Source organism: Amaranthus tricolor, chromosome 5, assembly GCF_026212465.1.
Source record: "Amaranthus tricolor cultivar Red isolate AtriRed21 chromosome 5, ASM2621246v1, whole genome shotgun sequence".
In the NCBI taxonomy this organism is placed as follows: domain Eukaryota; kingdom Viridiplantae; phylum Streptophyta; class Magnoliopsida; order Caryophyllales; family Amaranthaceae; genus Amaranthus; species Amaranthus tricolor.
Window position 1 is genome coordinate 30,530,607 of NC_080051.1, and position 12,114 is coordinate 30,542,720.

A 12,114-nucleotide genomic window follows, 5' to 3' on the forward strand; every position below is an offset into this window, starting at 1 on the left:
CTTCACTTATACACACCGTCTCTCCGCCACGTCTTCTCTGCTATAGGAGGACTAGTCTTCTCCTTCCCCCATTACCCCCTTTATAAATTCACCTCAATCCTTTCTCCCCCATTTTCTTTCCCACAATTTTATCTCCCTTTCCTTTTCTCCAATCCTCACCATCATCTCACACAAAAATGGACATCAATGGTGGCAAAAACTTCCGTCATCGGAAATCTCCTTCCTCCGATCTTTTTCTTGGCCTTTTTACGTTCTCATCGCCGTCCTCTGACGATCTTTCCGGTTACGAGCTCTCCGAAGCCGATCTCTTCTGGACCGGAGGTAATGGTGGAGTGAATGACTCGTCTGAATCAACTCGCTCCCCACACTCGCCTAAATCGCGTCGAAACTTAGGGTTTCACCGACAGGAGAAACCTGGAATCCTTGCTGCGTTTCCCGATGATTGCATGAATCGGTTTTCTACTCCGTTTCGAGCGATTCCGAAGCCTCGTCAGCGGGTTTCCGATGAGTTAACTCAGTCTACTCCGAGTCGATTGTTTCAGCACTCTGCTCCGGTGAATGTTCCGAAGATGATGATACAGAAGAAGCCAAAGAGAATCGGAGTATTAGACGAGCTAGACAAGGAAGAAAATGAAGAAGATGATGATGATGGGATGCTTCCGCCGCACGAAATTGTTGCGCTTAAGCTGAAATCGACCTCATCGGTGCTCGAAGGTGTTGGAAGGACTCTGAAAGGGAGAGATATGAGACAAGTTCGCAATGCTGTGCTGAGGCAAACTGGTTTCCTTGATTAAGATTATGATTAAGATAGATTCTTAATTTATTTTTGTTGCAAAATGTGGAATTTTCTGTTTTCTTTTGTTGCCGGCGGGTTTGGTGAATCCGTGAATGGAAGTTGGTTGTTTTTGGTTACTTCTTTCATTATCACTGGAAAATTTGTATTAGACGTGAAGAATGGAAAAAAATTATAGATTAAGATTTAAGGTTGCTGGTGTAGTTGTTTTGGTGGAAGTTGGCGTATGAATTGAAACTTGTTACATCGTTTTGCTGTATACTACTCCATGTTAGGAGAAAAGAAAGGTTTTACAAATTACTCCCTTACACTTAATCTTTCTACAAGTCCTCATTCATTTGCGTGACACTTTAATGTGAAGTGTTAATGCCAAGTCTTGCATTTGTTTAAATCGTTAACCCAATTTCCAAATTTTTTTGTAATCTCAAATCTGAACCTTTGGATTTCCTATAACACAGTCTGCGGACTGAATACTTGTACGGATCTATCGCTTAGTAGTTAGGACTAATCAACTTGAATCATAGACTTAAGGTCCCTTAATGGAATTTCTGAGTCTTCAAGGGTCTAATTACAAGAAATAAAAGTTCCTTCTCATACATTTTTTATTAGGAAAATTTACTTAGCATGATCAATTTAATTTTTTATTGATTTTCTTACAATAATCTTTTGTATTCATTAATCAAGAATAATAGAGTAAATTTAGGTACAGATGACTTGCTATAGTAGATAATTTAAAAAAAATGTAAATTGAAAATTAATTTTAAATTATAGAAAAATTTTGAAAATTTACATAAAAATTCTATATAATAAAAAACCAAAAAAATATTTAACATTTCTTTCGACATTTTATTTTAATTTATCTTTTTTTAAAAAAAAAAAAACTTGTTGTAGCAAGTTATTCGATTAACAAGTTTACTTTAAGTAAATGTCCTTAAAGTTTGAATTATTCATGGTTAAACAATAGTTCAAATTATTATAGAAAAATTATAAAAATATTAAATTATTTTAGATAATTTTTTCATTTATTATTGTTTAAACAACATAAAACTCCCACTTCAATTTTTGAGACTCGGAGATTTAAAGACACATAAGCAATATCTTATTTCCATTATAAGAACATGTCTTAGATCATAGATCATAGATCATAGTAATATTGTACACCCTTCTTATATGATGAAATCTTTACTTCAATAGATAAAATTCTTTTCCTTGTACTTTTGATGCTTTTTTTTTAAACCATAGACTACTACTATTTCCAACATAAAACCAAATGGTTGTCGAAGGGTCTGAATAACTTAGACCGGATTTGAAAGGTGGTCTGCAAAACGAACAGAGTTACTTGTCCAGGGCAGCTTCCCGGAAAATCCCTCCGACGCTCAAGTTAGTGGTCGGTGATATAAAACGAGAAATGAATACAAGTAATTGGGATTTAAAGAGAGAAAGATGACATACCATGAATGGTAATAAATGTAGGTATTTGTACGGTAGTAAATGTCCTTAAAAGATTGACCAAGGGCATTTTGGTAACTTCACCTTTTAGGGTGGGCCTTCTGGTAGTTTAACTGGTTATTTGATTTATTAGGCTTTTTGACTTCGCCCATCAGATGAGGGTGGATTGACCCAATAACAACTATGAAATAGGTTTTAAATTATTGTCGTGGTCGTCGCTGATTGCAACAGATCAGAATACAAAATGGCGTCAACATCATCGTATTGTGAAGATTTATACTTGTATCAATTTTCTCATCATAGTGTGTCACAATAAGTCATTGATATTGGATATATTACTTAGTGGACAGTATTTTCCATTATATGGAGTATTTTGCATTGATGACCTAAATGGTGATTGTATCACTTTAGTGTTTTTATTTTTGTCTTTGCCTTTTTTTCTATTATTTATTATTTATTTTTACTTAGTTATTTTATTTATTTATATGTATTTTATTTATATATATTTTTTTGATTTTTGAGGTTTTTTTTTAAAAGATTTATTTGTGGATTTTTCTCAACGCGGAGGAACTCTTTGACAACACTCTCTTCTATAGGTATGCGTTGTTGCCTTCCTTCCTTCCCCAAACCCTGATCATAGTTTTCCGTGAAAAAAATACACTGATTATTAATGATGATGACAACCTAAATGGTGATTGCCTATCTACCCAGTATGAAGTATCCTATAGAGAAATGCTGATAAGTGTCAAAGCTAGCTGAAAAAGCCAACTGTTTGTGAAGATGTTTAATAAATTTGAGTATTGACTGTTAGCTGTTTATTAGAGGAAAAGTGGACAAACAAGCCAAAAGTCAACCAAAAAAGCTAGCTGGAGCAGCCTTTTTCATTTTGGCTTAAATGCCAGTTTTTCAGCTACTTTAAGCCATTTACAAAACACTTTTTTTGGCTGTTTGACCAACAAATAAGCCAAAACCAAAAGTCAACTAAAAAGTTAAGTCAAAAACCATAAACCAAACGCCCATAATGTCATCGAAATATGGACATGAAATATAAACGTTCAAAAAGAAGTTGTCATTCCTATTCACTATCTCAAATTTCTAGTTCATAGTTAGTCGCTTAGTTTATTCAGACTCCTTTTTTATGTGCTTTGGTGGCTTAACACACAATTTAATACTCCTACTACTATCTAAAAGATAAATACTCCTACTATCTTAAAGAATTAACTTTATTTTAGTTTAGTTTGCTTTATTGAAACTGTTTAATTTCTAATTTTTCATTATGATCCGTATTATTTAAAATTTTTACGTACACATTTAACTTATCTTTTAAAACAGAGAAAATACCATATTTTAATAATAATACAGCATTTATTTATCCTTATAATGTTCTTACGTGACTAAAGGTTTCTATTTTTTCTGTTATACTTATAATTTGATTCTTACCATTTACGAAATTCTCTAGTTTTACTATGATAGAAAAAAAAAACCTCTTGAATTAAAAGAAATCTATTGATTCTTACCATGTACATAAATTTATTAAAGTGAAAAAAACCGTAAAAGGGCTTGGATATTCTTAACGAAGCTTCCTTTATGGCCTTTGCTTAGATAATGTGTTTGGGCTTTCGAGTACAAGTGGTGTGGGTTGAGTCCAAGTTCTAGTTAGACCTAAACACAATTTTTAAGGAAAATTTAAAATACATAAAAGAAAAAATAAAAAAAATTAACAAAATAAACTAAGTTTTAAACTTATTCCAAAAATAAGCGTAAAATTTTCAAACCTGAGGTTTGGGGCTGTTCGCAGTTACTAACTGCGAACAGGTTAAACCAGACAAAATAGCTATTCGCACTTACTAACTGCGAACAACTATTTGACATCTTTTGATCTGTTCGCAGTTAGTAACTGTGAACAACATGCTGCACAAAAACAGGTCAAAATAGCTGTTCGCAGTTACTAACTGCGAACAACTATTTTGTCTTTTTTGACCTGTTCGCAGTTACTAACTGCGTACAGTCCCAAACCTCAGATTTGGAAAATTCACGCTTATTTTTAGAATAAATTTAAAACATAGTTTATTTTGTTAATTTTTTTATTTTTTTCTTTTATGTATTTCAAATTTTAATTTTTAAGAAGCTCCAAATCCAATCTAGTTCTATCTCATTTTATTATTTTAACAACAAAACTCGTATTATGCAACGGTTGAATAGATGCCATGCCACCATGTATAAATGGGCCAAATAGTCCATGGTCCAAATTTTTAAATTTTTTTTGAAAATTTTTAGAAAAAATTTAAGATTTAAAAGATCAAATTGAAAACCTAAAAAAATCAAATCTAAGACTTAAAAGACTAATTCCAAGACTTAAGTCGATTTCGTTTTATTTCTTAAATTTGGTAATATAATTTCTTTTAAAAGAATTTCAATTCCAAGACTTAAAAGATCTAATTCAAGGTTTAAAAGATCAATTCCAACGTTATCTTGGGTTTGACCTTTTAAGTCTCAAATTTAAATTGCAAAAAATTAAGTATAAAAAAGCAAAATTATTGTATGAGACAGTCTCACCGAGAGCATCTTATACATCCGTCAAATGGTCTATCTAATTAATACATAATATAAGAGTATGAGCTCTCTATACGCTTCTTATTTGGAGTTGTCTCACCGAGAGACGCTCTTTCAAAAGAATAACTCAAAAAGAAATTATTGGTTGATCCTTTATTGAGATTAATGCTCGAAATTGGCAAGTATTGAAATTAACATTTACGTCTTGAAATTAGCAATTTAAGGGTTGATTTTGGGTGATTTAAAAAATGTATCGGGCTGGTGGGCTTTTCATTTGGTTGCATAAATAGAACTGTCTCATAGTAGATTTTTTGTTATTTTAAAAATTATTGTATGATTCTAAGTGCGAAAAACGTCTTATACATGAGTTAAAAAACTTAATTTAAACAAGTTATGAGAATATAATTATTTATTTGAGACCATCACCCAATGATATATGATTTATCACAAGAGTAGCTAAAAGTTACTGGCGGACGGCGGACGGCGGACGACCCATCATTAGATAAGGGGGAGAAGTACACCCCAATCCCTGAATAAATTTTTGGAAAAATTTGGCATTGACAATTCAACCCTTTACTTGGTCATTGTGAATAATTAGACCTTTAGATTATTCTTTAATAAACAAATGTTTACCCTTAATTTAGTGTGAATAATCCAACATTTGTCTTAGTTTGCTAGTAGTATTCCCTATAATCACCTAGTATTAGCATTTAGCAATATGACAAATGTATGAGGGGCTTGTTTGGCTATTTGCCACCTCGTAGCTTTGGGTGAGTTTGCGACCCCTAAGTTTTTGGACTTGAGATGTAAGCTTTAGCTTACTTCTAACATTTTATAAAGTTTACATTGCAATAGTGCCAGGCTGAAGGTTTCTTTTGAAGGAGCGATATTCTCCATATATAAATAACTTCAATAATTATACTTAAGATATATAATGTGGAAGTGTAAAACGCTGAATTACTAAAAACAATTTAAACTAAAACCGTTTAAAACATAAGTTAAAAAAATCTTACAATTGAGAAAATATAACATAAGATTTGCTTAAATACGATTAAAAAAACCGTATGTACAATATAGTCATCAAAGTCATCAAGTAAAATCAATGCAGCTAAGTCCTCAATAGAATAATTAAAATTACGGCCTGGATCGAAACCTGAACTAAATTTTCCTGCAAAATACTGTCATCCATAATACGGATGACATTCGATTGAATCGGTCAGCGATAAAGCCGAGTACAATTTCCTTCACAAGCTTATGATGCGATAGTTAACTCATGCTTACAAAATAATCATCAAGCACAATATAGAAGGTTATTACTCATTATTGACCTTTATTAAGCCATAAGTTACATTCTCAATGCTTGTAGAAGTTCATTACTGTTAGTAAATACTTGGTAACCTTAATGCTTATTCAATCAAGTTCGATTAAGCCTCATAACTTTACCATCATAGTACATCACAAGATTAGAACAATAATGACAACTGATATATGTAAGGGTCTGATTAGGTGAGGATCGTAGTCCTAAACCCTAATTGTGGTGGGAGTTGTCACTCCTCTCAATACTGTTATGCTCGAGACTCCACAGGATGGGTTTTCTCAGATCCCCTATCTGACACCACATTTTACGTGCCGGCTAACATAGATGCCAGGATTTTACATGCCGGTTCAGGGTTCGACGTTACCCTACTATCAGAGTCATACAATCAATATCATGCAATATAAACCAAGACTCTAAATCAAAATAGTTTACATTCTTATAAGTCAAACTTCCACTAGTCAAAATTTTAACAATTCTACCCTTTTAATAGAAACAAATTACAAGTATCTAATAAATTAATATTCATTAAATAATAATTTTCGTAGCTATACTAAGATTCCTGATGCTAAACTAAGTCATTATTATGTCATAGATAATCATATAAAAGTCAAGGGTAATATTTCTACGTACTTAATAACGTATTTTATCAAATAATCAAGTAAAATAGTAAAACAGATCTATCATAACTATGAAAAATAATCTGATAAGTTATTAAGGGTCCAAAATCTGAATGAAATGAATTTTTAACTAAAAAGTTCAAGAAAAACAACACTAAGCATTTCAACAAATTAGTTTGACTATTTTACCGATAAACCGGTTAATAATTTTTTATAATTACTTGAGTCCAAAATAAAAATTTTATCAAAACACCAAGATGATATGGAATCATTTTAAAGAGCTAAGTTTATTTAACCAATAAAATTCATGATTATTATTTTAAATAATTAATACAATCATTTTAGCCATAAATCGATATATAAAAAAATATAATAATTAAAGTCCATAGGGTCCATGACAATTTGCCCAAGGGTCATCATGTGATTCAACATGTTATAGGATTATGTCAAAAAGTTACAAGCTAGGAAGAGCCCATTTAATATTTATTTCTTATTTAACTTTTTTTTTATTTTCAAATTTATTAATAAATTTTTAACTTATTTTAAACTTAAGTAATATATTTTCTTAACTATTTTTAATAATTAAGAAAGTTCAACACTTCTTTGTATTAGAATAACATTTTTAAACGAAAATTCAATTAAACGTTATTTTAAACTCAAGGAACATATCTAAAATGATATTCTAACTTTTAGCTTTTATAAAGTACTTATAAAATACTCTTTTTAAAATTCCTAGTTCACATCAATTTTATCTACCAAAATTTCATCACAAAAACTTCACTAGATATTATTTTTAAGTATTTTCTTAATACAAAAGTTCATAAAGCTAACATACATGAAACTTAAAATAATATTTCACATAAAAAAACTCATATATATCTACATTATGATATTAATCAAAAATTTCCATATTTATAACTTTGTTTAGAGTGTCCCAAAAGTATTATTGTTTTTACGAAAATATCATTGAACTGGATATAATTTTAATATAACCATGTAAACTTTAAAAATAAAATAAAATCATGTTGATCATGCTTTTTATATTATCAAGTAACCATAATAAATATCACATAACGAAAGAGTTAAGAAAATGTGTACCATTTTCGTCCAAATGTGGTGCTAAACCAAGTAAAAGAATAATAATAGGAAAAGAAGAACTCAAAGAAATAAGCTCCAAAAGAGAAAGTCTTCAAGGCTCCAAGCTTCAAAAAAGTAGATCTTCAATTACCCAAAAAAAATGATATCCAAGCTCCAAGATAATACTTGATTTTTCAAAAGTTGATGATTATTGGCTTAAGAAATGATAAGATCAAGCTTTATCTTCATTTGATTCTTCAACTAATAAAAAGGGTATAAAGTTAGTAAGATGTTAATGAAGTGATATAAGAAAGAATAGTAGAAAGATATGATGTAGGGGTGCAAGTGATCTCATGGCTAAGGGGGTATTTATAATAGATTTTGGGCAACTTTTTTGTTCATAAGTTTGCATGAAAAAGAGTGTTAAAAGTATAGAAGAAGGTTAACTTGTGTAAGATTTAGAGTGTGTAAGTGAATGTGTAAGAGTTGGACTGTGTAAGTGAATGTGTAAGAGTTGAAGTGTGTAAGTGAATGTGTAAGAGTTTGGAGTGAAAAAAAGGTTAACTTGTGTAAGGAAATGGTGATAACTTGTGTAAGTGATGAACATCATGAATTGATGTAGAAAGGATTTTGGTTCATCAAATTTTTGTTTTAGTTTATACAAGTGAAATGTTTTAGAATAATGGGAAAGTTTGATTAAAGTTTGATTATGAAAATATGATAGTTTACTTAGAAAATTTTGGTTAAAACTATACTTAAAGTTAATAAAAAAAATATAGTTAATTTTTAGGTATAAAATAATTTAATCAAAGTTGTAAGGTTAAAATGATAAGTAGTAAAGTTATTTAAGGAAACGAAATTAAAACGTAAAGTTTTAACAAAATATAATATTAAAATTTTACTTTTCGTAGTATAAATAATAAAATAATATTTTAGAGCTTATAAAGAATTTTAAGAATTTTTTTTTCTAGTTTAATATTTGGAAGAAATTACAAAATCAGAAAAAGATTTAGAAATTAAAGGTGATTTGAATTAGATAACCAAAGGATTAGGAATTCGAATTAAAAAATTTCGAAATAATTAATCGGAAGATTATGATTAAGAAATTCGAGCCTGTTACAGTTTCGTCTGAGTTGTACAGCAAAACAAAGAAATTGATGTGTTTGAATTGAGTTTTGCTGTACAGCTTAACAAAGATTAAATAGGTATTAAATGAATGTTGGAAATTGTAATCGCATTGAATTGGATTTTGTTGTACATTTAAACAAAGATTAAATACACTTTAAATTCCTTATCAGTAAAGAAAATAACATAGTACAGCAGGTTGTGTCTTTACCTTATAACAAGCAAGTTGTGTGTTCAATATTGCAGCAAGCTATCTATTTTTTTAATTAATGCAGTGTCCTCACGTACAGGCACGTGAATCCGCCCATTCATATATATATATATATTACGTATATTACTCTATGAGTTTATAGTTGGTTTTAGCAATGTGAACCGTACAAAATAGTACCACAAGCCAATAAATAATAGGCAAGGGGAAGTTACTTTGTAAAAACTTGGAAAACAACAAGATATTGACTCATTTGTAACCAAGTCAATTGACTATAAAAAGAAGACCTTATTTGAAAGGAATCTAGGCCATATTTCTATTCCTATCACACGTCTTGAGCTAAGGATACAAAAGATAATGCCCTCTTGCATTTAGGAGTGTCCATAAATAGTAGTGGCCTAAAAACTAATGATATGATTAGCAGTCTCTATAAACTAATTAAGAATCAATTCCTGGAAAAACAAATATTAAATCAATTTAGAATTTTTTTTTTTACTTTTATAAAACGAGTTCAGAGCAGTTTGTGACTTAAAAAAAAAATAGAGAAGGCAAACATGAAAGTATACAATTGTATGAGACATGAAATTTAAAATAGAATAAAAAAAATAAAACAAAATTGATTTATTGATGTTACTTCCTTTATATCTTTAATTTTGTTATATAATAAATAAAAATTCTAGCTTTGATTTTTGCAATATAAAATAATCAAAGGGATGGTGGAATATCTCTCTAGTTGGGACGTTGCTAATACATTATAAGTGAAACCAGTTTAAATCAAGTGTGTGATAATACTTATTGTTTTTTTTTATCTTCCTTGCATTTGTCATAACAATATGTATTTTCAAATCAAAAAAAATATCATTTATTTAACTGTATTTTTTCTTACACATCAAGGAGAGATAATAATCAAGTTTGATTAAAGAATCGTACCTAGAATACCATGATAGAAAAGTAAATAGAAATATATCATTATCATCATACCCTCGATAATATAACCCTCCCATAAAAACTATGATCAGAGTTTAAGAAGGTCAAAACAATAAAGAAAACATATATAATATAGATATACGCCTTGGTGATTATTCATGTTCTATAACACAAATTCCTATTGAAATGTTCATAGAGGTGAACTAATTTATTACTCCCTCCGAACCAATTTAGTTGTCCCATTTTCTTATTCGGTAAAGTCTTTTTAGTTATCCCATTTCTATTTTTGTCAATATTTTTTTACCTAAATATCCTTAGTTTACACAAGTAATTACGAATATACCCCCATATACCTTACTTACCCAACTACCCTTCACTACTTACCTTTCATTACTTACCCTTTACTACTTACCCTTTTTAATGGCCCCCACATCATCCTTAATAACCATGTTCAAACAAATGGGACATCTAAATTGATTCGGAGGGAGTATTTTTTTTATCAGTCTGTATTCCTTGGTACAACTATTTAAATAGTGAAACTTCTTATTAAAACGTAATAATATAGTATTAGATTTGACGGATACATAATTGAGCTACATTACAACAAAAGATTCGTATGATTGTTCGTGCTTATCACACATACCTTTAACTATATTAATTTATTATTTTGGGAAACTTTACGTGGTAACTTTAAATTTTCGGTTTTTTCACGTGGTAGATAAATATTTTTTTAATCCATATGGTGACTTTAATCTTTCAATTTTTCCACATGGTAGACAAAAGAGAAGTCTTTTTGTTAACTCTACGCTATTTTTACCCAGCGTAATGACATTTTTTTCATAAAACAAACGTTGTGATCACCCTAATTGACCACATATTTCAAATTCAGTCGAAATAAATACTTAATTTAACTAAAAATTTAACATTTTTTCTACCATACGGAAAAGTTGAAAGTTCAAGGCCACCACATAAATTCAAAAAAATATTTGTAAAAAAGTTAAAAACTCAATGTCACCATGTGAAATTTCCTTTATTTGTTTTTACTGATGCATATATAGCTAAAATATCAAGTCCTATACCGTACGAACATTAAATGTTGCACGTAAAAAACTTTGTGGAAATATTAGAAATAATCTTCATATTATTTGATAAATATTAATTAAAATTAAAAAAAACATATATGGAGCACATTTTTCATTGACGAATGGTTTTTTACCATTTTTTCTTTATAAATAACAATAATTACTCTATATCAAATATCCCTATTGACTCATGACTTAGCTTATACATCTCATTAAAACTTAATATTATCAGCTAATAAATAACTCAACTAAACTATTCGATAGCCATGGCCGTTGGTTAGTCAGTATAAAAAGGTCTACCGTATAGGGCCCATGCCCCATTATCAGAAGGGCCCTAAAAATTCATTTTTATACTTATATAATTTATTGTTTTAATTACCGCAAACACATATATACTTTTTTACACGTGAGTAACCAAGTAATAAAGAGACATATATTATTAATATAATTAATGGAAATATTTTATCATGTACTAGTATTTTGATTTATTTTATTTAAATTGTAAAGATCTATAACATAAATCTGTCACAGAGGCTCTATAATTTACCAAACGGTGGTGTGGATAACCAATAACTAATAAACAATCCCCAAATAATAATCATAAGGTTTGAGTCTTAAATAAAACAGACGGGGAAAACTTCAAAAGCTTGACTCACTTATACTTATGCAAAACAGTCTTCTTCCTAGCAAGTATTGGCACACACTTAAAATAGCATCATAATAGAAGTAGCATTTTTCTTTCTAGTTTTAACATTTCTGGATTTTTCCACAAAACGTGTTATCATCAGCAACCATCATCTTATTAGGGCAGTACTTATACATTAAAACATAAACCTAGCTTCCCAGAAAATTCCATACCATTTCTTAGCTTAATTCATCCATTCCCCGGCCCATTATTTACTGTGCCAGCTAACATTTCCTTTCCGTTATTGATGACAAATTGTCAATGCTATAGTCAATGGGAG

At 29.8% G+C, this 12,114-nt stretch overlaps 1 protein-coding gene across 1 annotated transcript; it reads left to right on the forward strand.

The window, feature by feature from the left end:
- On the forward strand, positions 1–1,391 carry LOC130813893 (protein S40-7-like). Its single transcript, XM_057679797.1, has one exon. It carries the CDS (start codon positions 177–179, stop codon positions 792–794), a length of 618 nt encoding a protein of 205 aa, XP_057535780.1. The 5' UTR covers positions 1–176; the 3' UTR covers positions 795–1,391.
- Positions 1,392–12,114: the final 10,723 nt, after the last annotated feature.